This window comes from Saccostrea cucullata, unplaced genomic scaffold (genome assembly GCF_032062105.1).
Source record: "Saccostrea cucullata isolate Sc308-1 unplaced genomic scaffold, CSIRO_AGI_Scuc_v1 ctg5895, whole genome shotgun sequence".
In the NCBI taxonomy this organism is placed as follows: domain Eukaryota; kingdom Metazoa; phylum Mollusca; class Bivalvia; order Ostreida; family Ostreidae; genus Saccostrea; species Saccostrea cuccullata.
Window position 1 is genome coordinate 28,172 of NW_026920047.1, and position 27,909 is coordinate 56,080.

General features: G+C 33.5%; 2 protein-coding genes across 3 annotated transcripts in view; one reads left to right on the top strand and one right to left on the bottom strand.

The window, feature by feature from the left end:
- Positions 1-66: 66 nt before the first annotated feature.
- Positions 67-27,460, top strand: LOC134242116 (Bardet-Biedl syndrome 1 protein-like). Its single transcript, XM_062724153.1, is given in 13 exon segments — positions 67-269; positions 2,026-2,195; positions 2,510-2,599; positions 2,846-2,970; positions 3,127-3,173; positions 3,400-3,463; positions 3,465-3,509; positions 6,641-6,869; positions 7,281-7,439; positions 22,608-22,741; positions 23,480-23,614; positions 24,995-25,081; positions 27,118-27,460. Coding segments are annotated over 13 exon segments (1,419 nt in total). The 5' UTR covers positions 67-222; the 3' UTR covers positions 27,205-27,460.
- LOC134242245 (uncharacterized) overlaps positions 8,121-27,909 on the bottom strand; it is a 34,431-nt gene continuing 14,642 nt past the window's right edge. The window contains exons 1-2 of one of the 2 annotated variants that reach the window (XM_062724331.1): positions 14,100-14,128; positions 8,121-10,168 (exon numbers count right to left, since the gene is read on the bottom strand). In XM_062724331.1, the coding sequence (XP_062580315.1) occupies positions 8,473-10,155 (1,683 nt within the window). In that variant the 5' untranslated portion in view covers positions 10,156-10,168; positions 14,100-14,128 and the 3' untranslated portion in view covers positions 8,121-8,472. Of the gene's footprint in view, positions 10,169-14,099; positions 14,129-27,909 lie in introns of those variants that run through there. The other variant, XM_062724339.1, reaches the window with a different exon arrangement.

Here is a 27,909-nt window from a genome sequence, read left to right on the forward strand (position 1 = left end):
TAGTCTCTAGATTATGTACAATCTATAAGAATCTGAATTTTTGTGTGTCAATCATGGTCGAGTTACTTTATTCATTTTCGAAGAGCATTTCCGGTGAAATTGTTTTCATTCGCAACAAATTTACCCAAGTTTTTAGTCAAAATCGATTGTTTACCAAATGAATAGCAGATGTAAATAAGGATCAAGAACCCCGTTTGAAGAGAAGATAATAAAACATTTGCAATGATGTCAAGCGAAGACAAAGATCAAATGGAAAATGACTCAATTGGGTAATTTTATTTTTAATTTTACACTGCTCCTGCCATTTTGTGTGTTTTACATTGCACTCTGCCACTTTATGTAGGAAGTTAATCTAAAAATGGAATGCTCTTAAGTTAATGGATTCAACTTATTCTTTATTTTGATGGATTATCGTGGACAAGTTTATGATACGGTTTTAATTTTACGGTGTGACCGTTGGGCAAGCGCGGTCTATGGCACTTCAAATTCACAATAATGAGCTAAACATAATTTCATAGTTGATAAACTAAGTTTATCGACTGTAAAGTATATTTAACTAGCCGTTAAATATAGTTAACAATCCGTGAAGTATAGTTTTCATCTGTAAAACTATATTTAACAGTCTTTAACTATAGTTTACGAATGCTAATCTAAGTTTGTCTGTCTGTAATAAAGCGTTAACAATAGATTTTGTTAATAAACATAGATTCACATCTGTAAACTATAGTTAAGAGTCGTTGATCATAGTTTCAAATATCATGAAACTATATTTATCAGATTGTTATTTATAGTTTACAGTTTGTAAACTATATTTAACAAATTGTGAAACTGTAATTATCAGATAATCTATGTTTTGCAATCGCAAATGATTGTTTCGGTGTTAAGTATAGTTTACGGTTGTGAAACATACATTATCGCGTTAACTTATGGTTTACAGATGTAAAATATAGATTAATACTAGAGAGGTTGAGATATGCGTATGTGTACTTGTATATATTTTGACGTACGCGTACACGTTTTTTAAAATTTGTCTGTTGAGATTTTTATGACGTGTAACATGTACGTTTACACCGCGATCGGTGTCTCTGTTTCACCTATTTAGAAGGTTTTTTGTCGTTAATTAGTAAACAAAACTTGATGAAAATAAGTGCTCGTGAAAGTACCATAAACATCCTATATAATGTATAACAATCACATTTACACACTTAAATTGGCTAATTTTTATTATTAAAGCTACATGTTTTCACTTACTTGTAGATTCCATTCTACAAGTTTTACGAATGTGTAGCAATCTTGACGTCACTAAAATTGATGACGTAATACACACAGAATTTAGGTTATTCCCCTACTAGATGACCCGTACACGTACATGTTTGAAATCTCAACCTCTCTATTGTTAACTATAATCTATAGTTCGTAAACTATAGTTTTCAACAGATAATCTTAATTTATCGACTGTGAAACTATGTTTAGCTCATCTCGAATTTGGCGTGCCATAGCAGTCCTATACAAAGCTTACAGTTAAATCATCGATCTGCCTCTTCAAACATCAAACTGCACAAGACACATCAACATAGTATATGTCTCATGCATTGTTGCAGTGTAGCAAATTGGATCATATTTGCCCCAAAAGAATTAGAAGAATTTAAAGGGAGTTGCATTGTAATTAACTTCCAAATTACCAACTACCAAATTAATCATAACAAACCTTGATGAGATTGTATATGCCAAAATTAATCCATATAAAGACAAAAATTCAGTTAAATTTCTCAGCATTTGTTCTCCCTTCATATTTCCATACCATGTTGATCAACATTCACCTTTCTCTGCATTGTTCATAGTAATTGCATTGGGTTGAGTTATCACCTGTATTTATTTTGCTATGCATGTACGTAGTCAAAATACTGGTAAACATGGAGATACAAAATTATTATAGCAATTCATATTGTTTCTAAAATTTAAGTGTAAAATCCATAGAATAATACAGACAGTAAACTTTGTTATCACGATATCTGATTTTTGTAGTACGATGGGAAATGATAAATGGCTGGATGCCTATAAGGACCCTGTGGCCTCTCTCTACACATTGACCCAGTGTATCTGTCTGTCTGATGTCCAAGCCGACGGTGACTGGAAACTTATCATAGCTGACCTAGGGACAGGAACATACAACATGAAGCTCAAAGTCTATAAAGGTAGGGAAGAAATACTGTATACAGGGAAAGTTTTGCCCCCCGTTTATTTTTGCCCTTCTCTCAGTAGGGCAAATTAAAGACAGGGAAAATTCAATGAACGTAGGAGAACTTCTTATACAGAACTGTGTCTGAGCAAATTCAAAATGGGGCAAGATAATGTTTGCAATTGTGAAAAAAGGGAAGAAAAAATAACAAGGGGTGAAAATAACCCGCTATATAGTATCACTATTGCTAGTTTTAGATGCACATTTTTTTTCAATTTGTTCAAAATTTCAAACTTTAGCCAATAATCTATCTTCTTTTGTATATTTCAGGGACGAATTTAATGAGTGAACACACGATAATTGACCTACCTACAGGGGTTGTGACATTTTACATGGACACCCATGAACCCCGGACACCAGGTATATATTTCCACTAGAAATGAAAACCATAAGGCAATTATTAATGTTTTTAAAATTATCCCTGTCAGAGTTTTAACAACATGATACATGTATAATCAACCCAAATATCGTTTGAATTATTAAGATGTAAGTTTTTATACTGGTAGTATCAGTTTGATATAACCTAATATGATATGTGTTTGATATAAACATATTTAAGTTCATATGAGAATAATAATTAACAAATTAATTACTGTAATATTTCAGCCATAGCTGTAGCCTCAGGTCCGTACATTTACGTATACAAGAATTTGAGGCCGTATTTCAAGTTCACCCTGCCAACACTGGAGGTTAACCCTGTAGAGGCCGATCTCTGGAATCAGGTCAAAGAGGTAATAACTTATATGACAAATGTGTCAGAATTTTTGTTGCTTGAAGCTTTTTTCAAACCAGTTAAAATATTACATATTGAATGTTGCCAGAAAAAATAAAAAACAATGTAAATTAATTATATGTAAAGTTATAGAACAATTTGTTGAATGTTTTAGGAAAAGATTAATATATTTGTGTTGCGGGAAATGCTAGAGGGAATGAGGTAAGATAGTCCTACTTATTATTTGTAAAGATGGTATGACTATAGGTAGGCTATGAAAGTAAACTTGCAATTCATCATACCAGATGTTTATTCAATAGAGCATTAACATTGTAATGGAGAAACAGACCTATGGTATAATACTTGATTAAAATTTGTCACTTGTTAAAGTCACATCTCTTTCTAGCTTCAACAGGTTGTCTTTAATATATTAGTTGTTTTCATATAGGGCTGAAGGCATTGTGTTAACCGTGAGGTCACTGAGATTTCACACACTACAGGAAGAGAGATTGTGAAACTTTTGCCAACATGTACAAACACACACCACTAAAGAGACAGGTAAACCTAGTACAAACACACCACTAAAGAGACAGGTAAACCTTGTACAAACACACACCACTAAAGAGACAGGTAAACCTAGTACAAACACACACCACTAAAGAGACAGGTAAAACTAGAACAAACACACACCACTAAAGAGACAGGTAAACCTAGTACTAACACACACTACTAAAGAGACAGTTAAATCTAGTACAAACACACACCACTAAAGAGACAGGTAAAACTAGAACAAACACACACCACTAAAGAGACAGGTAAACCTAGTACAAACACACACCACTAAAGAGACAGTTAAATCTAGTACAAACACACACCACTAAAGAGACAGGTAAAACTAGAACAAACACACACCAATAAAGAGACAGGTAAACCTAGTACAAACACACACCACTAAAGAGACAGTTAAATCTAGTACAAACACACACCACTAAAGAGACAGGTAAAACTAGTACAAACACACACCACTAAAGAGACAGGTAAAACAAGAACAAACACATACCACTTAAGAGACAGGTAAACCTAGTACAAACATACCACTAAAGAGACAACTGTAAACCTAGTACAAACACTCACCACTAAAGAGACAGGTAATTTTAGTACAAACACACACCACTAAAGAGACAGGTAAAACTAGTACAAAAAACACCACTGAAGAGACAGGTAAACCTAGTACAAACACACACCACTAAAGAGACAGGTAAACCTAGTACAAACACACACCACTAAAGAGACAGGTAAACCTAGTACAAACACACACCACTAAAGAGACAGGTAAACCTAGTACAAACACACACCACTAAAGAGACAGGTAAACCTAGTACAAACACACACCACTAAAGAGACAGGTAAACCTAGTACTAACACACACCACTTAAGAGACACTTGTAAACCTAGTACAAGCACACACCACTAAAGAGACAGGTAAACCTAGTACAAACACACACCACTAAAGAGACAGTAAAATCTAGTACAAACACACACCACTAAAGAGACAAGTAAACCTGGTTCAAACACACACCACTAAAGAGACAGGTAAACCTAGTACAAACACACACCACTAAAGAGACAGGTAAACCTAGTACAAACACACACCACAAAAGAGACAGGTAAAACTAGAACAAACACACACCAATAAAGAGACAGGTAAAACTAGAACAAACACACACCACTAAAGAGACAGGTAAACCTAGTACAAACACACACCACTAAAGAGACAGTTAAATCTATTACAAACACACACCACTAAAGAGACAGGTAAACCTAGTACAAACACACACCACTAAAGAGACAGTTAAATCTAGTACAAACACACACCACTAAAGAGACAGGTAAACCTAGTACAAACACACACCACTAAAGAGACAGGTAAAACTAGAACAAACACACACCACTAAAGAGACAGGTAAACCTAGTACAAACACACACCACTAAAGAGACAGGTAAACCTAGTACAAACACACACCACTAAAGAGACAGGTAAACCTAGTACAAACACACCACTAAAGAGACAGGTAAACCTTGTACAAACACACACCACTAAAGAGACAGATACCTAGTACTAACACACACTACTAAAGAGACAGGTAAACCTGGTACAAGCACACACCACTAAAGAGACAGGTAAAACTAGAACAAACACACACCACTAAAGAGACAGGTAAACCTAGTACAAACACACACCACTAAAGAGACATGTAAACCTAGTACAAACACACACCACTAAAGAGACAGGTAAAACTAGTACAAACACACACCACTAAAGAGACAGGTAAACCTAGTACAAACACACACCACTAAAGAGACAGTTAAACCTAGTACAAACACACACCACTAAAGAGACAGGTAAAACTAGAACAAACACACACCACTAAAGAGACAGGTAAATCTAACAAACACACACCACTAAAGAGACAGGTAAAACTAGAACAAACACACACCACTAAAGAGACAGGTAAACCTAGTACAAACACACACCACTAAAGAGACAGGTAAACCTAGTACAAACACACACCACTAAAGAGACAGTTAAATCTAGTACAAACACACACCACTAAAGAGACAGGTAAAACTAGTACAAACACACACCACTAAAGAGACAGGTAAAAAACACACACCTCACTGTAAAGACCACAGTAAGTCAAGACACACACACACAACTAAGAGACAGGTAAATAGCTAGTTTGGACAAACACACACCACTAAAGAGACAAGTGTAAATTTAATTGTCTATTCAAATTCTTTTGAACAAAGATTTCTTAAATAATATAAACTTACAGCCTTACTTGCATTTCATTGTGTTAAAGAGACAGTGTGACTGGTCTTTATGACGTAGAGTATAGGATCGTGGTGGCTTGTCGTAATGGATGTATATACACACACACAATTATCAAACTCAGTGGGACAGAGGAAAATCTTCGAGATAGCTGTGGATTCGAGATAATTCCAGGTTAAATACTTTTAAACAGAATAAGCTAAGAGATTAGGACTTCAAAAATCAAGCTTTTTTTTTTTTTTTATTTACATTTCCATTGTATATAAACAAAATTCCATATAAATTGCTTGCTACATACATGTAGTGGTATATATACAAAGGATTTTAAACTCACACACACATCCTCCCTTACATACTCGTTCATACTTTCACCCCCACCTTAAATACAAACAAAAGAGGCAAATGGTTTTGCAAACAAAAGCAAGCAAAGATGTCTGTACAAAGAAAAAAAAAGGACACGGCAAAATGCTCCTCAGTGAAAAATCTAAGACCAAAAAAAAAAAAGAGCTTTTGGATTTATGATAAATGGAGCCTTTATATTCACATACCTTTTAGGTTTACTGTTTCAGCCCATGCCGAATTTCCCGTTACCGGAAATAAACATTCGCTGTATAAACATTATGGAGAAAACCGGAAACAACAAACTTTGTAATCTCCGGAAAAAAAAATTCATGCCTTAACTCATAAGGCATATCCAAAGTTCAAATACAAAAAGCAATTTTCATGATTTTCAATAATCAAGCTTAGAAATATAACTTAGAGAGTTTTCAAAGTTTTGAGATACATGAATAAATGAAAATATAAACTTCAGCAAGAAAATTGTTTCCATAGAATGTCATAAAATTCCATTATTTAGGGTAAGAAGTTGTGGACAGTAAAGTTACCGGGGAGTATGACGACTATGGAGGTGATAGATTACAAGAGTAAGGGCTTTAAGGCGGTGATAGTGGCCCTCAATAATTGTCAGGTCCATATCTACAAGGAAAAGTACCTCGTCAACGTCATCAAGACGGACGATGTCGTCACCGGGCTCAAGTTCGGACAGTTTGGCCGAGAGGAGGGAACTCTCATAATGACCCTGAAAGGTTGGTAGCTATTGAGTATGTAAAGTACCAGGGTAGGTATGAAATTACAGGCGTAACGAATGAGTCAAAAAACCATTTGCACTGCAAACTGCTATGGCAACACTATAAAAAGTTCACTCTTAAATAAACTCTGCTTTTATGAAAATTACTTTAGATTAAATATATATTTATATATTTACTTAAGTGTCCACTATAATAAATACAACAGTACTGAGTTAAGAGGTACACCATTAAATATTTTGATTTAATATCAATTTTTCTCTTAATGAGACTTCACTCATCAGGCTAGCTTCTTAAAGTGCTCCATGGAATGTTATCTCTCCATGAAAAACATTTTTTTTATTTTTCTGTTTTTCTGTATTGAAGTCAAGTTTGACTTTTTTATATGAGACTCTATTCCTCTTTCTTTAGGTGGTGGGTTGATGATTAAGATTCTGAAGAGGAATGCCACGTTTGAGGAGAAGGATCTGTCTGGGGGTCCCCCCGCCGCTCAAAATTCTCGTCTCAACGTCCCGAAGAAAACCAAGCTGTTTGTGGACCAGACGATGAGGGAGAGAGAGAGTGCAGTCAGTATGTATCACTCAGAAAAAAGGAAATTATATAATATTTATGTCTATTCCTTATGACAAGACTTTATTTGTACCAACATTTTTTACCTCATGACCTTTACCTTGGAGTTTGATCTACTAATTATAACTTTTGAACAGTGTGTGCTAGGCTTTTCTTTTTTCACATGCATATTTTTCATGACCAGACCTTTCTTTGACTACCAACATTTTTTGACCTTAGAGTTTGACCTATTTTTGAAAAGCATAAAAACTTCACCATAATTTGTTGGTAGGGGTTTCATATTACATTAGTGTTGTCCTTGTGACAAGAATTTTGTTTGGGTACTAGCATTTTTCATTCTATAGTCTTGATTGGGTTTGACATACATTTGATAAAGCTGCCATATGGACAACAGTGTTTTACAAACACATCAATGGTTTGCCTTCCATCATTGGGTAAGATACTTCTTTTTTTAACAGTGTTACACCTGTGTGCAAGAGTTATTACATGTATTGTGATTGCTGGTTTAATCAAAGGACATCTTTATTTTTTACTGAAAGATACATTCAGTCTCTTACATTCACTTGTCATCTGAAATAATATAAGTAATTTCACAAATAGTTTGCATTGAAAGTAAAAAAAAATGTGTTGTATTATCTTTTATTACAATAATTGATTTATCAACCTTAATGATTTTTAATTCTACCTTGATCTTCCATGTTTACAAATTTACAAATGCAAATGATTTGTTTCTTTGGTATCATGTTTGGAATACAATGACTAATATCCACTGGATAAAGAAGTAACTGTGAGATAAAACCACATGGGTCAGTTACTGTTAGTTCTTATATGTACGTACCGTCAAGGTTTTTCATTCATTGTTACATTTTTTAAATTTATAGAATTATTTTTCTTGTCCACTTTGACATCACATAATGTGTATAAGAAAAAACACACCTGTATGTTTTTAAAGATTTTTATATGGTCTATTTGAAAGTATAGACTTTCTGTGAAATGTTGTGTCCATAGAGAGATCAAACTGTAATAACTTTTTTCACTGCAGAAATTTTATTTTTTTCACTTGATCTTTGTTACATTCAGCAACAAACAGATTGTCATATGTGTCTGTACATAGTCCTATCGGATTATTAAGTCCACATTCTATGTACCGGAGGAACTGTCCATCCTGGTCTATGATGTGGACACAGTCATTGTTATTATCAGCTGTAAGGATGTGACTCTGACTGTCTGTGGTGATTCCTCGTGGATGGAATGGTTTGTTCTTTGGAGCATTAGTATGTCCAGTGTACCTGAATCTCAGTTTCCCGACCTGATTGACCACCACTACTGCTCCAGCTCCATCAGACACACAGATATCCAGGTTCCTGTTCTCACTAATGTAATCAGAATCAGATGAATAAAGAGGTTTACCTTGATCATCAAACTGAATGCTTTGTTTCTCTGTGGAGCCAGAGAAACGGACAACTTTTGTTTGTTTTCTATCATCACTGATCATGATAACCAGGAGGTCACCAGAGGAGGTACTACAGACACCTTTAGGTATCCAGTTCTGTAGTCTGATCACCTCCTCTATCTTCTCATTCTTCACAATGTTCACAGTACTATCAATGTAATCAGTATAAATTAAATCTCTACATTTTGTCACTGCTATGTCATATGGTCTGTTCCCTGACTTGGTTCTGATTGACTTGAGTAGTGATCCCTGACTGATGCTGAAGAGTTTCATGGTTTTTTCATCTCCACTTGTCCAGATTTCTTCATCATTCAGACAGGCTGCATGGTAAAGGCTACACTCAGTCTTCATGGTGGTGACAGTCTCTGGTTCATCAAGCAGCTGTTTGACTGGAGGAGAGGATCCAGCTTCTGGTGATTTGTGTGTTGTCTTCATGCTGTAGCCATGTTCATCTGAATTTAAAGAACTTGATGATAAGGTGCCAAACAATTTGCCGAGTTCTTTTCTCCTTTGGATTCTGCCTTGTGTGAATTTTGGCAAATATGGCAAAATTTTCTCTGGGATATTTTTATATCTTGTAATATTAACAGATGCAAATTTAAAAATCTCTGAAATTTCATTGGAGTCTATAACAGTGTTAAATGAATCGATTTCATCCTTGATGTCAGACATTGTCTTGTTTATTTCATCCAGATGTTTCTGTAGAGTTTGTAACTGTGTGTTTTTCATCTCATCAACTTCAGCTTTAAGTTTCTTGACAAGTTTGTCAATTTCTCTGTGCCAGTCCTCTCCATGTTTTGTTATGGCTGTTGAGAGATCCCCATATTCCTTTTTTAATTGACTCATTTTGTTTTGTACATCAGAGGCAATGTCCTGGTAGGTTGGATAAATTGTCTCATTTAATTCAGCCAGTTCTTTTGTGATCTTTTCTTTTTTGTTATCTAAGACTTGTACAGTTTTCAATAATTTATGACCTAGATGTTGATCAGAAGCAAGGCAGGTGACACACACAGGAATATCACATTTATTACAGTACATTTCACATCGTTCTTTGACATGAGATATGCATGCAGGGTAGAGGGGGGTAGTTTTTCTCAGGGAAAATTTAACAATTTCGTGTTTTTTGGATTCATCAGATATCATGTGTTCTCCCACACATGCCTTACACAGGTTGATAAGACACGTATCACAATGCATTTCTACCACAGCGGTCTCACACAGGTCACATCGCATCACGTCCTGGGCACTGGTACAGGGGTCCATGATTTAAGTAAACCTAGCATGAAAAAAGGCATTTGTTATAGTGATCAATAACAAAAATTCCTTTATATAGGTAATATGGACTGTTGTTTTACAAATTTTTGCCAAAGCTTTTTGTGTTTCACAGGGGGGAGGGGGGGGAGAGATTTTTTTAGACAATAAACAAAAAAATGCTGATTTTTCAACAATTTTAAAGCTATCGACAACTTAAAAAAATTGTATTTCATTAATTTATATGTTTTATTTATTTGCGGAAGACATAGGAGAAGGTATGAGATATATTTTATCATGTTTAAGACTATTTAAAAATATGTTGATTCTTGAAAGTTTTTTTCAAAAGAAAATATCGTCTACCCCCCTTTTCAAAAGACCTGGAATTAATGATAATTAATGATAATTTAATGGAATTAAAATGATGATTCAATTACCATAGAAGTGTTCTTTGTGTTAAACAAAGATTTAATGGCCAAATTGCCATTAATATTGAATTTAATGGGTGCAAAATGTAGGCGGGAATCAAGAGTTAAGAGTTTGTAGTTCTTTATATTTTTCAAACTTAAAAATAATTGAATTATTCACCTTTTCACAGATGAATATAGATAGACGGTTTTATTAGGTAAACAATATAATTCTTGTTACTTTATGATATTTAATGCATTAACTTTAAAATAGATGAATAGAATAACAATTTAAATCTTGAATACCGTAAATTTGGAAATTTTTACGTCGATTTTTTTTTTTTTTTTTTTTTGCGAATTCGGGTCAAAATTCTGTTGATTAATTTTTACTCTTCAAAATTTGGTTAATGGTGATTTATTTTTAAGAAAAATATTTTTGCGAATGCAATGAATTCGCAAATTTGCTAAAAATTTATCCACAGCAAAAATTTCCAGATTTACGGTATATATTTTATTTAATGTAAGAAAGAAAAAATAAAGAATAAGTTAATATCATCAATACTGCCCGCATGGAATAGTGGTTAGAACATCGGCATACTCTAAAACCTGGCCTGGCTCCTTTGGCCTGGCCTGGCCTCTAAGTTGGCCTGGCCTCTCATCTGGCTTCAAACCAAATTTTGGCCTGGCCTCAAAAGTTGGCCTGGCCTCAAATTTGGCCTCTGTAAAAATTTTTGGCCTTAATTTTGGCCTCACTCAAAAATATTTTCTTTTTGATTTGATTTTATTGATTTTTTATTGGTTTCATTTTTTTTCACAGATTAAGCAGGTGATTAATATATTTTTGTTGATATGTGAATGTGAACATTAAAAATAATCATGTACTACCACCAACAAGGATTATTTTATTGATTATCAATTGATCAAGTTATTTATTTTATTATTTACAGGTATTTCATACAGACACGCTACCGATACTCTTGCTTATAATTATTTAGAAAAAAAGTTTCAGAGTTTATTTTGTGTTTTCCAAATTGTGAACATTAAAAAAAAACTATAGTAATAATTCATGTCAAATGTCATTAATAGCTTTGAAAAATTCCCACTTGTTAAGTAGATGAATCATCATCTTTCACACACTGTGGAGTGTTGTGTTACTGTTATGCCTGCATCATCTGTGTGATATATGAATACAAGCACCTAAGATTTTTTTTCTCAAATAAATATACCAAGACAGATACCAAAATATTTATATTACACTTATTTGATTACTCTGTTAAAAATTCATGTTCACTTTAATCTAAGAACAGTTGGTATTTAAAAAAAATTAAGATAAATAACATTATCAGATAATTTATAACTTTCTGTTCCTGGTGTGCCGTAACACTGTAATTGGATATCAAATGACAAAAAATTCTGCAGCACGGTTCTTGACAGGGAGTTTAAAGGTTGAAGTTAATCAGTAATGACATGTATATGTGCATAGGCTGTTAAGCCACCCATGATTTATAAAGAATTTCCTAGCTGCTACAACTTTCACTACCTACAATTATCAAAACAAAAGTTGAGTTTGATGATAGATTATTAACATTTGTGCTGTAAAACAATTGCATCCTATTCACCATTAGAACCCTATCATATAAAATGTGGTCAGTTACTTGCATATCATAGTATTGACTCTTTTTCTATCATTTGTAAAAGTAGTCAACATCATCAAACAGATTTTTTTAATTCTAAATAAAGACAGTTAAAAAAAACTTGTATTAAACAAGTAATACTTAAAACGGCAAATTTAAAATTCTTTTTAGTTCTTAGTTAATTACTACTCATCTGCATTTCTTTGTTGTCTTCATAATTTAATTGTGATGTTTCTAAATATTTTTTTTATTTAAACAATATTTTATTCACCGGTGTTATCGTGAATAGGATTGGGCAGCAGGCGCAGCCTATTTTAGCCCTCTCCCTGATTTTGTAAATGTTTTTTACTCTGTAAAAATTATCATTCCTACCATGGAAATTTAAAAAAATAAAGGCACATTTAATAAATCATTAAGAGAGTGTCTTTTTGAAAGTAAAATTATATGCTCTGTGTTATAGTCTTCAGAATTGCAACACATCAATAGAAAATCAATAAAAATAAATCAGATTGGTAGTAGTGTATAATTATTTTAATGTTCACATTTACATATCAACAGAAATATATTAATCACCTGCTTAATCTGTGAAAAAAAAATGAAACCAATAAAAAATCAATAAAATCAATCAAATTCAGAAAAAGAAAATATTTTTGAGTGAGGCCAAAATTGAGGCCAAAAATTTTTACAGAGGCCAAATCTGAGGCCAGGCCAACTTTTGAGGCCAGGCCAAAATTTGGTTTGAAGCCAAATTAGAGGCCAAAATAGAGGCCAGGCCAACTTAGAGGCCAGGCCAGGCCAAAGGGGCCAGGCCAGGTTTTAGAGTATGCCTAGAACATCTCGAGTCACGAAGTAAGGAGTCAACCCTTACATCGCTGGTTCAAATCCCACTAGGGGATGTGGAGACCAGCCCTTTGGGTGAGACTGCAAATAAATAGAGGTCCCTCATCACAGTAGGTACTGGCTCAAAAAAGATCTTCACTGCTCAATAGCCCTGCATGAGTGTTGAGTTTAGGACAAAATTCGTAGCTCTCAATCGGCAAGTGGTGGCATTTCCATATAAGTGAAAAATTCTTGAGAGGGACATTAAACAACATACAAATTCAATCAATCTTTTTGTTTGGATGTCTGTAATGAAGATAAAAGTGTAACACCAACAAAAGAAACCAAATCAGGTTTTAGTGTTTTTATCTGAAAAGAATTTCTCTTTTTATGTTACATATTTACATTATGTGTGCTACTATGCCTCTGTTCTACCCACAGTTGAGAGAGTTACATGATATGCTTCATAGCATACTCTTCACATCATCTCAAAGATTTTCCAAGGTCGTACCCGGCATTTTTTCCCCTTAAATATATTATTTTAATAATAAGATTAATCCATACATCCTAAAGTACTGAAACACAAGTACTGTGGTTTAATCAATATTCGTTGAACACCAATTTTCGTGGATTTTGTTCTTGAACAAATCCACAAATTCAAATGATCGTTGAATTATGAAGTGTGACATTCCTTTGTATAGGCAATGCTTTTGTCCACAAAATTACAAAAACGTCTGTTTTACAAAATCCACAAAAATTGATGCCAATGAAATTAATGAAACCACAGTACCAGAAAAGTCGAGTTTTAAGCTTTAAATAATCCTTGTTTATGGGTATGTAGAGTCTTAATGGTATTTAAATAGAATTCACCTAAATATAATTTATAGACTAGTACATGACGTTCAATTTACTATCAAAATAATGAAAGAGCAAATTTTGTCCATGTTGTTTTTAAAAATTATCTTTAGTTATTGTTATAAACAAGAATTATCAAATGAATTCATCCATGAATGTTACCTGCAGGGTCTGTATTGTCGGCCAGATACCAGTACAATCTCTGTATGCCAGGTAATTACATGACCCAATTACGTGTTACCTGCAAAATTTAATGGCGTCTGTCTTGTCAGCCAAATACTTGTACAATCTCTGTATGGGTATCACATGACCCACTTACTTGCGTTATATTTTACTTCCTGGTCTATGTGTACTGAAGATTTAAATTAGCACTCCTGTCAACGACTGATTTCTTACTTGGCTGAATTCTTATTCATTGTTACTACTACTGTAGTATTAAGATAACTTTTCATAAGTCATATATTTTTATGTGACCGAATTGATGGATTCAGGGTGTATATTGTTTTTGTCATGTCTGTCCGTTGTCAACGTTAACCTTTGCCATAACTTTTGAACCATGAGAGATAGAGACTTCATATTACTTATGCATGCTCCAATAATTTATCTTTTAAATGACAACAAGGTTAATGACCTTGTGACCTTGACTGTGACCTATGTGCTAAAAATACCTTATTCGAACTTTTGCAATTACTTTTGAACCATAAGCAATAGAGACTTCATGTTTGGAATGCATACTCCACTGATTGAATTCTTTTAAATGAAACCAAGGTAAATGACTTTGTTGACCTTGACTGTGACCTATATGCTAAAATAGCTTTTTTAAACTTTTGCCATTACTTTTGAATCATAGAAGAAGGAGACGTCATATTTGGTATATATGCACACTCCACTAATTAAGTGCTTTCAAATGGCACCAAGGACATTGACCTTGTGACCTTGACTTTAACCTTTATGCTTTTTTTCGAACTTTGTTGCTGCCGGGCGTTTAATGTTTCACAAACACATCTTGTTTTAATTAATTAAAAATTAATAATTAAGAGTAAACCCTCTCTTTTATTTATTTTAACTCTTGTAAAGTAGCCAGCAGCTGTCTTGCACATATAATTCACGTACTGAATTGATTCATGAAAATTTATTAGGTCCTTTCCCAAGGAATATACCTGTGAAATATGAGAGTTCTTATAGTTATTACTGTTCAAAAGTCACTGACAATGTTAATTTTTTTACCAAGTGGGTTAAACCCAAAGGCCAAGGTGGAAAGGTCAAAAATAGTTATACATGTACCAATTAATGGTCTTGTCACCATGAATACACTTATGAAGTATGAAAGCCTAACCACCAACAGTTCAAAAGTTATGACCAAAGTTTACTGGTTAAAGTTTGGTATTTTTTGTAAAAGAGGACTAAACTCCAAGGTCAAGAAATAATATTTGGTGGTACCAAAAAAAGGCCTTGTCACATGGAATACAAGGTCTGTATGAAAGCTATACCCAATCAAAAGTTACAGACAAGCTTAGTTAAAGCAATATGAGCTGCAATTTAGATGTCAGAAATTTTTGTTGCAGGGACAGAGAAAAGAATATTAATTATACCCGCACTTTCTAAAGAAAGTTCGGGTATATTGTTGTTACTCATGTCCGTCCGTCCGTCCGTCCGTCCGTCCGTCCGTCTGTCACACTTTTCTTCCCTGAACTCCTCTTACATTTTACACAGTAGCCTAATCATCTTTTGGGAGATGGTTGGTGGTGTCATGTAGATGTGCAGTAAGGTTTCGGAATTTTGATTTTGCCCCGGGGGGTCAAATGGGGGTCGAAAAATGATGTTTTTTATGCAAAAAGCCCCGTCTTCCCTGAACTCCTCTTACATTTTACACAGTAGGCTAATCATCTTTCGGGAGATGGTTGGTGGTGTCCTGTAGATGTGCAGTAAGGTTTCGGAATTTTGATTTTGCCCCAGGGGGTCAAATGGGGGTCGAAAAATGACGTTTTTTATGCAAAAAGCCCCGTCTTCCCTGAACTCCTCTTACATTTTACACAGTAGCCTAATCATCTTTTGGGAGATGGTTGGTGGTGTCATGTAGATGTGCAGTAAGGTTTCGGAATTTTGATTTTGCCTTGGGGAGTCAAATGGGGGTCGAAAAATGATGTTTTTTATGCAAAAAGCCCTGTCTTCCCTGAACTCCTCTTACATTTTACACAGTAGGCTAATCATCTTTTGGGAGATGGTTGATGTTGTCATGTAGATGTGCAATAAGGTTTCGGAATTTTGATTTTGCCCCAGGGGGTCAAATGGGGGTCGAAAAATGATGTTTTTTATGCAAAAAGCCCTGTCTTCCCTGAACTCCTCTTACATTTTACACAGTAGGCTAATCATCTTTTGGGAGATGGTTGGTGGTGTCCTGTAGATGTGCAGTAAAGTTTCAGAATTTTGATTTTGCCCCAGGGGGTCAAATGGGGGTCGAAAAATGATGTTTTTTATGCAAAAAGCCCTGTCTTCCCTGAACTCCTCTTACATTTTACACAGTAGCCTAATCATCTTTTGGGAGATGGTTGGTGGTGTCCTGTAGATGTGCAGTAAAGTTTCAGAATTTTGATTTTGCCCCAGGGGGTCAAAAGGGGGTGGAAAAATGATGTTTTTTATGCAAAAAGCCCTGTTTTCCCTGAACTCCTCTTACATTTTACACAGTAGCCTAATCATCTTTTTGGAGATGGTTGGTGGTGTCATGTAGATGTACAGTAAGGTTTTGGAATGTTGAATTTGCCCCGGGGGGACTAATGGTGTCGAAAAATGATATTTTAAAAAGTGAGGTCAAGGTCAAAGGAAAATTCAAGGTCAAAATAAGTTGACGTATTAATAGCTCTTAGCAGTATGTATCAGCATATGAGGTTTGATAAATATATCTTGAATTGTTTATTCAAAACTGGTCTAGACATTAATTTTAGAAAAGTGATATCAAGGTCACAGGAAAAGTCAAGGTAAAAAAGAGTGAAGCATCGTAAAGCTTACATCAGTATGTATCATCATGTGAAGTTTCATTACACAACTTGAATGGTTTCTTTAAAATAAAGCTAAACACTAATTTAAAGAAAAGTTAAGTGAAGGTCAAAGGAAAAGTCAAAGTCAAAAAATATTGCTGCAGTTGGATATTTACATCAGTATGCATCAACATATGAACTTTGATAAAAATATCTAGAAAGTTTCTTTGAGCCCGATGGAAAGACAGATGGAAGGGTGGAGGACGGACATGACAAAAACTATACATGTATTCCTAATCATGGTGTGGCATAAAAAACTTGAATCTACATTATATGAGCATGTTCCATCTATCAAGATTATACAAGCAAATTCAAAGAATTGTGGTCCTCTGCTTTCTGTGTTTTACTGAATGAGATACCATAATTTATGGCAGATTGTGTGTCAAATATGCACCCCTATCATATATCAATTTTTGAAAATTGGGTCAAAGGGGAAAAATCATAGCATGCTCTGAAACATTTTGTTGCAGGTAATGTACATGTCAAATATGTCCTATCTCTTTTGAATCAAAAGTTATATATACAATATAATATTTTTGAAAAGTAGGTTAAACTTCTAGGTCAAGGTCACAGAGTCAAAAGTCATGATATATTTAGAAAAGTCTTTTCACATGTAATAAACATGTATAATCTGAATGCCCTTTCTTTTCTCTTTCAAAATGATCAATTTAAAATGTTATTTTTTGGAAAGTAGGTAAAACTTTAAGGTCAAGGTCTCACTTGGGTTAAAAAATCATAGTATATTTAGAAAGTTTTGTGGTAATGTGCATGTGAAATATGAAAGCACTATCTCTTCTCATTCAAAAGTTATGACCAAGGTTAAATTTATTGTGACAGATGCACATACTAGCTGTCAATAAGATGGACAGACTGACAGACAAATGAGATTTAGTGTCCCCTCCCTTTCCCCAAAATGGGGGACAAGAATGCCCTTGCTGTTCTTGAGAAGAAGATTTATGATGGAAAAAATCCCCTGCATATTTCTTAACGCAAATCAATATTGTGTTTTTATGTCATTTTGTACAAGTTAAACATCCCTCTCAGGAATTTTTCACTCATATGGAGACACCACCATTTGAAAAATAATGAGGACAAGTTAGATTTGAGGTCAACATTCATTTTAGGAGTTTTCAACCATTAAGACCTAAAGAAATATTAACTCGATCCTTCCCCTCACCCCTTCCCAGACCCCTGTTTGTTCATGTATGCAAAAAAAAAAAATGTTTATACAAATAGTTTAATGTGGTCCATCTCTGAATGATTCTCATTCCTAATTCTAGGAAGATATGTTGACACAAATTCATGAATAAAATGTCAAGTAATCTTATCATTGATGCACTTTTATTTAATTTAAGGCAGTCATATTGTGAACATTTCCAGCTCATTAGGAGAGTGAGGATGACCTCTAGGGGTTCATAACCTTTATACCATTAAATTTACATAACATAATAACACAAGAAACAATATTATGTATAGTCAAATGGAAAAAGTTTCCTACTATTTAGGAGTCACATGATCATTTGTCATTACAGGGACAGGGAAGTGGATTGGGAGATCCCCTCAACACCCCCCCCCCCCCCTTCCCCCGGAATTTGCAGGACTATAATATATACTGGAGGAAATAAAAATGACTTTGGATGCCCTAAGTGTCCCTCCACCCTAGAAAACAGACCAAACCATAACTTCTTTTTTTTCTTGCTTCTCAGGAAATTCTGGTCTGGAACCCCCCCCCCCCCCTCCCTCCCAGAAAAAAAATTCTGGATCTTGTAACTGAATGTAACGTTGATAACGGGGGATAACTCTTCAGAATGTGAAATTCGTCTATTGTAGCATCGGATGACCTTTGATCCTTTAAACTTTAACCTAACCGTTTGCTTTTCAGACTATTTTACCCAAATCTATACCAAAACTTGTACTTACCTATTGTTATTATTTAGGCCCTGTCATCTTCATGAAATATAATCCAGTTAAAACACAAAATGAAATAATTCCTACCGACATATATGCAATGATGCACACTAGTATCCTACTGCACGTGCAGTGAAATCTAAAATGATAATGCCAATGGTAAAACTAGTACTTAAGTTGGGTACGTGACGCAAGCCAAATGTGATGCAGGTGTTTAGATACATGTATAGTGCAAGAACAAATTGAAAATTATCATTTACAAAAGATGTTTTATTTTAGCTTTGCAATCTAGGCCTATTTGCAAAAACAGACAAATAAGGTGTGTTTGTGTGTGTGTGTGTTGATGGGAGACGGGTGGGGGTTGACCATTAAATTGATTGTGTATATGGCAGCTTTCAAGAAGTTTCTGCCTAATCAAATATAAATAAACTTTGCACATATTGAAAAATTCATCAAAAACGCTTTACACTAATTTGAATAATATATTATTTGTTGTTAATCTATATGAGAAAATAGATTTAAAAAGTTCCAATTATGTGCCAAAAATCCTCCCCCCCCCTTTATCAAACCTAATTTACATCATTAATTAAATTCTGTAGTTTAATTTCCGACTGGTAATGAATTAAGAATATGAAATACCTATAAAATGGAGGCCCATGGGTCACATGGTCACTAGCTGCAGATCTGTAGCGTTATGGTTTTATATATTAATATTTGACTGCAGATCCTGTAATGCAAAAAAGGTGCAATTTACGGCGCAATATTTTTTGCGCACTTCTGGGGAGAATTTCTCCACTTTCCAGCATCGGTCAATTTACTACCTATCAATTCCTAATTTTAGGCACATTATTTAATCAATCTGTATATTTTATCCATCTCCCAACCCTTTATAGTCGTCTCTACTCGAGATAAACTCGATTAAAATTATTTGTTAGATTGCTGAAAATTCACATCAAGCGAGTTTATTGCCTGTAGAGATTACTATAAATGGCTGGGAGGTGGACAAAATATACATATTGGCCAGAGAATGTGTCCAAAATTAGGGAGTGAAAGGTAGTTGATTGACTAATGCTAGAAAGTGGAGAAATTCTGCCCAAAAGTGCTAAAAAAAATATTGCGCGTAAATTGCACCTTTTTTGCATATGGGGATCTGTAGCGTTATGATCAAAGACAAATATATAAAACCAGATCTGCAGCTACATGGTCACCTGAGCATATTATGCTCAATTTGATGAATACATGTATTATGTAAATTATTGAATTATATTGACTTTTTCCTTGGTAAAGCCCAATATGAAGAAGTGTGCATTTAGAGGCAAACACCATAGTGCGGGTATTACTGTCTCATGACAGCATCTAGTTTTATAAACTTTTGTTGCTCATATTTGCAATGGAAGAACTATTTATGAGCTATGTATGAAGCAAAATTGAATAATTGTTGTCCTGTACAACACTGATTTTTGAGTTGGCTTGCATAGCAAGCTACTCCCTGTTGACATAGCCATTTCAGAGCTGTAAAATTTTTCACGCATTCATCAAGGTGATCCATATGCCAAATATAATAGTTCTAGCAAAAAATGCTTTAGTTTGAGTGATTGTACAAACTTAAGAGGTAAAAACTGTATAAAATTTCATACTGTAACATTATTTATGCCTTCATGCTTTTAAAGAAATTTTTGATTAAATATCTGTAAGATGTACAATTACTGCGTATGAATATATGTTCAAGCATGTTAGGCGGATCTAATCTTCCCATCTGAGGTTTATTTATAATTGACCTAGAATACTCCCTAACACAAACACCTGCTGCTCTCATTAGCTGCAGCTAGTTGTTGTTGAAAATCTATTTTTAGAATCCAGATTTGCTGTGGTAATCTTTAACCTAATTATTCCATAACACTGACCACTGCAGCTAGTGTGCTTAAATTTATTATAGAATCCAGTCAAAATAATACGGAAGCCCATTAGTGCCAACCTGTATATATTAAGGAAAAGCAATATACACTTTATTTATGAACCGAACATGGATCAGAAATATAATATTCAATCTCTAAAGATGCAAAATAAACTGAATATATTAAGGTATGGTGCCCAGATGTATGAAAAAGCTCAATTGACTCGAGCGAGTAAACTCGCAGGCCCTTCAGGCCTTTGATTTAAATTATCCTATATAATTGATTGAATGTACAAAAGTATTTCTCCTGAAACAGTTTAGTTAATTCTAGTATAATTAACCATAAATGTTTAAATTACATAAATATTTATCAAAATAACACGTTTAAATACATGTAGGTAAATAAAATTTTCAAAAATGCAGCTAATATTGCTTTAAAGTATTTGAAGACAAACACAAATAGGTAAACAGACAGATGGACAGAACAAAAAATCATCGATCCACAAATTCTCCATTACTGGGGCATAATAAGAGTGCGCATGCACTTATAGTGAAACCTTAATTCGATCGATCCTCATGTAGCACAAAAAGTTTCTCTAAATCATGGTTGCATCTAGAAAGGAATTACAGTAAAGGACTTGCTTTTAATTTTCGAAAAATCAAATATCTGCTTTTGAAAAACAAGATGACCATACAGTTAGTAATGTTATTTTATTTTAAAATTTCCATTTATAGTGAAAAATTCGAATTTCTTTAGATCATGGCCCAGATGGGGGTTGAGTTTGATATAATCTCAATAAAAAATAACAAAATTGTCTTTTAGGATTGTACAAATATACTGAAAGGAAAAAGAAATGCAGGGTAAACTTTTGAGGTGAATTAAATTTGTTTTTCTTAAAATACTTTTTAGTTTTCCCATCTAACTTTTAAAATCATCTTTCAAAAAGATATAACCAAATTCTCATATGATTTTGTGTAATTATCCATGAGTTATTGAAGCTCAAATGTCGATACCCCCCAAAAGGGAAAATCGAAAACTCTCATTATCTTCAATGTCCATCTCGTGCATCTGTCAGAGTCTTATTTCTCCTTTGCATGGAATTTCATCAGAGTGTTTATCTTTCAAACCCTGGCTATATTTAGCATGGGTAACCACGCAAAAAAATTAGTCAAATGGTGCGCGCATGTGCCAGTGAGAGGAATACAACAGTAAGTTGACTGGCTCAAAAAACCAAGTTGCAGAATTGTTTTCTTTCAAATTTCCTATGAATGTAATAATTATAATCACGTGTACAATATAAATTGCTGTTTTTGTGGACTAGTAAGGTGGCGATTTAAGAGATGGCAGGACGAATAACATGCTCGTAACATGGCTCTGTTTCGCGTTAACGTCATCGTCACTGTTGATTAAAATCCACTCCAGACCCTCTCTGACAATGGCTAAAAAGTTTTATGGGGGAAATTTTACAAGAGACTGTTTAGTAAACCGTTGTTACCTTTTTCATTAATTAGGCATTTGAAAAGACCCTATTGAACTTCCGTAAACTGTGCGAAGATTGCAATAAATTTATAATGTCTCTTAATATTGAAAAACGATGTGCATCATACCTCATATGCATCAAATAATGCAACAAGATTTGTGGACAAACACGTCAATCGATCGTTATCAAATTGCACGTGTTTTGGGCTTTTTAGCATTTCCCCTACATGACGTCATAAATTTTATGGTTGAGTAATTCTGAATACTGATTTTGATGCATAGTAACTAAATTTCCCATCTGACCAATTTTCGTAATTTTTGGTCATGTGGTCAAATTTTTATCGACAATTATGCTACCCTGCGTTTTTTTTTCTTTCAGTTTATATGTATTACTGGCTACAAAATGTGATCTTTATCCTGTATCTTTGTCAGCGATGCACAGGACGTTCCAGAGGGATTTGTATCTACTGAGGTTGAACACACTGAGGGAGTATGCCAAATCCCTAGACAACAGCATGAATCCCATCTCATCTGATCCCACCGAGCCTCTCAAACTCAATGCTCAGGTTTGTATTGTGTTATAGTACAAGTGATCTCATCTGATTTCACCGAGCCACTCAATCTCAATGCTCAGGTCTGTAGCATATCAGTACATGTGATCTCTACATGTACACATCTCATAGCATTTTACATATATAAAAAAGGTGTACAGATTAATATTCTTACTGAGCAGCAAAAAATAAGATTCTCAGGGGCATTTCCAAATATTCATAGAAAGAAGAATGAATATATTCTGAGGCTAATAAATGTTTAACATTACAAATCAATTCAATTCCAAATAATTGAATTTTAGTTGTAACACATCATTTGATTGGGTCAACAATTTAATCCATTTTAATATAATTTAATTCTGGTTGTAACGCTGTATTTAATTGGATAAAAAAATTTTTTCATATCGTATAAAATGGGTTGCCTACGTCACAATGACTTACGTCAAAAATGTATCAATCTGCCTGACGTTACATTAAAATTTTGCACAAATTGAAGTAATTTTTTTAAAACAATCATCTTTTTTTCTTACATCAAATGAATGAAAATTGTCTTATTGTCTACACTGAAATTAAATTACAAGGAATGAAGCTTATTTCAACTTATATTATATGATGTAACAATACTTGCGATTTATAAAGCGTAAACTGCCCCAAGTTATGTTTTATCGTAATATAATAATAAAAGTTGAAATAATTCAGCTTCATTCCTTAAACATTTATGTGGTTATATTTGTATGAACTTGTTACTTTCAGGTCCAAGGAATCGGTCCTACCTTCAAACTAACAGTCAATCTACAGAACACGTCACTCAGTCAGCCCTCCACCAGTCTACTGATTACATTCTTATATGACGAGAAACTGTACTCCTTCAAAAAATCCTTCATTGAGGTCTGTATTCTACCATTGTTACAACCACTATTGAAATAATGACCTTTATTGAAATAACTATATCAATAGTGGTTGAGAGTACATTTCAATAACGAACATAGGTAATAACCACTATTGAAATACAACCACTATTGAAATAATTATATCAATAGTGGTTGAGATTGCATTTCAATAACAAACGTAAGTAATAACCACTATTGAAATACAACCACTATTGAAATAATTATATTAATAGTGGTTAAGAGTGCATTTCAATAACAAACATAGGTAATAACCACTATTGAAATACAACCACTATTGAAATTATTATATCAATAATGGTTGAGAGTGCATTTCAATAACGAACAAAGGTAAAAACCACTATTGAAATAACTATATCAATAGTGGTTGAGAGTGCATTTCAATAACAAACATAGGTAATAACCACTATTGAAATACAACCACTATTGAAATAATTATATCAATAGTGGTTGAGAGTGCATTTCAATAATAAGCATAGGTAATAATCACTATTGAAATACAACCACTATTGAAATAATTATATCAATAGTGGTTGAGAGTGCATTTCAATAACGAACATAGGTAATAAACACTATTGAAATACGACCACTATTGAAATAGTGGTTGAGAGTGCATTTCAATAACAAACATAGATAGTCATATAACCACTATTGAAATATGACTGCTATTGAAATAGTTATTTCAATAGTGAGTGAGATTCATTTCAATAACAAACATAGGTTGCAACCTCTATTGAAATAATGTTCTCTTTTGAAATAAAGATTTAAATATGGATTAAATTATTGATTTTAATAGTGCATTGAACAATGAATCCAATATATATTGAAATAATTGTTTCAAATGTTTCTGATGCGGTGAAACTTTTCTTTTAATATTGGTAGTATTTTAATAGTGGTTGAAACCTATGATTACCATATTGAAATGCACTGTCACCCACTATAAAATAATTATTTTAGTTGTGCTCGTATTTCAATAGTGGTTGAAACCTATGGTTATTATATTGAAATGCACTCTCAACTACTATTGATATAATTATTTCAATTGTGGTTGTATTTTAATAGTGGTTACTAACTATGTTTGTTATTGAAATGCACTCTCAACCACTATTGATATAATTATTTCAATAGTGGTCGTATTTTAATAGTGGTTACTAACTATGTTATTGAAATGCACTCTCAACCACTATTGATATAATTATTTCAATAGTGGTCGTTATTTCAATAGTGGTTGCAACATACCATAATTTTCATTTCAAAATAAGATCTTAATAAGAAATTTTATTTTTTGTTGTAAAATAACAATGTTTGATGAGAGGAAATCTACATTTTTTTTATACTAAATTCTCTTATTGATTATCAGGTGCCTATGCTGGTTCCCGGCCTGAACTATGCCTTTGAGACGTTTGTTGAATGTTTGAGTGACAAAGGGGTCTCAGACAATATCAAGGTATGGTGACAAAAATTTATTTAGATTTATAAAACAAATTACCTGAGAGCATACCGTAATTAGGGGAGTACAATACACAATTTTTTCCTAAAATAAATTTCTGTGAGAAAGGGATGCGTATTTTACATCACAATGGGATTTTGACAAGTTTTTCTTTCAGGTGCAACACGGCTATCATACGTACATACCGTAGTAATACCTAGAGACATATGCAATTTCTTTTGTTAATTGACATATTTTAAACTTCGGTAAGTTATTGTTGGAAGGTATGCTTCTTAAAAATGTCACTTTCATAATCTTTTTATGCCCAAATAACATGAAAAAGTAAGTTAAAAGTAATTTGAGCTGCATGTTGATTGTCTCCGAGGAGGGGTCTCAGACAATATCAAGGTATGGTGACAAAAATTTATTTAGATTTATAAAACAAATTACCTGAGAGCATATTCTTTAAAAAAAATCTGTTAATACGTTTACGCAACATTATCTTGTGCTTTGTTGAAATAAATGAATAAATAATTTTCTCCAGATTGCCGCGATACGGAATGTCAGGATTAAGAGAAAGTTATAAAGTGTGTATTTTTAAAAAAGTGTGTTCAGTAAATTTTTGACACCTAATCCTCGCGCCGATTTTCGTAACAAATTACCGTGATTTTCATAGTTCAGAACATCGCTTGGTAAATTTTTCTGTTGCGTATAATACATCCGAACTGCGTTTTTTTCCTCAGTTTCAGACTCAAAAAGGGGGGTGCGTATTTTACATCAATGCGTATTATACTCGGCCAAATACGGTATGACAGGTGTGGAGCCAATAATCTGTACATAGAGCATATGGTAGTTACCACTCAACAGATCTAAAGGATGCTTACTTCTCAATGGCACCTGATCCCACCTTTGATGTATTAAGATGTCTGTGTTTGCTCTGCTCGCATTTCAAGTCACAGAGCTTCATTACTGAATGTTATCATCATATTTCATCATGATTAGATGCCTACATGGTATATCCATCTTTCTGTTTAAATTTTGAATGTTTATGAGTCATATTATTTTAAAATATTTCAATATCTTCAAATTTTATTAGAAGTCAAATCTTAAAGTGTTTCAAAAGAATTGCAAGAAACCTTGTATAGCTACATTTATGACCTGTTTTGGTCAGGCATTTGTTTTGAAGGAAGGTTCCCAGGTCCTTATAATCACTGGGGTAATTAGCATGCCCTGCACTGATGTGGAACCCGTGTCTAAAGTCTGCAACAAGAACGAGGATCTCTTTGAATAAACAGTAAAGACTGCATAACTAAACAGCATGTCAATAGAAATAATATTGTAACTCAGATACTGAAGAGTTGATGCATGTAGTATTGACAGTAACATGAGGTATATACTACATTTAGTGATATTAAGCAGAATAGGTTAAAAATGACTAAGAAATGACAATATTAATTTTAAAAAAAACATGAACAAAATTATTTAGGTACTGAGAGAATGCATGCTGATCTCTGCCAGACCTAGTATACACTGATTTCCTAGAAATAACCTTACTTTACCTAAACAGTTGTGTGTTATAATCTATGCAAACAGCTGCGTGTTCTAATCTATGCAAAACAAAAAGAAAATTAACATTTTCATCCTTGAGGAAACCATTTTTTAATTAAGTTCTTCCTTATTCTTCAAAGAAGAGTTAGATGTATTTCTGTTAATGTTTAAATAACTTATTGGAATCTTAACTGGAATTATTGAAAAGCTGCTAAGTTAAAATTTTTTGGGTTTGTTGCAGTAAATTTGCTGTGTATTCAGCAAATTTTTGCAGGTAGGCAGTATACATGTATTTTTGTTAGATAGTTTAGAGTTCTCCCAAAGATCGGATGATCCCCCAAGACAATCTGAAGAAAAACACAAGTTTTTGGGGTATTTAGTTAAGTAGGAAAAAGTATTTTTCATTGCTTTCTGTTACTAAATGTAATTAACAATGTGTATCAAGTGTAAGATGAATTATTTCTTTGTGTGTTTGTTAGTAACTTATACTTTTTGTATTATTACAGGTATTTGTCTTGAAGGACGGGAAGAGTGTTCCCATCATTACAGGCGTCATCAGCATGCCCGTCAGCGAGGGATTGGTGGTGGTGTGAGGTCAACAGAGGTCAACTAAGGTCATACACCTACACCCACGCCAAACTAATTTTTCTCTTTAGGTGTGAATTTCAGACAGTGAAGAAACATTTTGTGAATTGTAAAATTGAACTTTTATTAAATGATGGAAATATTAATGAACATTGAAATGAACTGTTTATGTGCAATGATAAAATATTGAGATACTGAATTTGTAATATTTATTGTTTTAAGGCCGAATGTAAACTTACCTTATTGATTTGAGTGACAACAAATGATATTTGTTTGGGGTTTTTTGTAGTTTTTTTTTCAGTATTCCGTCCATATGACTTTTTTTTGTTACTCTATTGTGCTCAAGAAATAAATAAATAAGAAACCAGTAAAGATTGTTCATATTTTGCATTCATTTTGTAAAATAAATACACTATTTTCCTTTGCACAATTAAAATTTAACATTTATTTCTTGTCCATTTTATGTTTGCGTGTTAAATAAATCTGACTAGTGCATCAAGTCTCAATGTAGTCTAAAAATAAAGAATCTAGGTAGCTCATGTTCCACAAGATTTAGGTAACAACAAAGTTTTAGGATCTAGTGCAACTTGCAAGCATTGTGGGCATGAACTTAACAAACAAACATGAATGATATAATTTCTGAAACTTTTTCTGATTGTGTTTTCAGATAAATTAAAAAGAAACATAGAGGATGATATTTTCAAATAAAATAT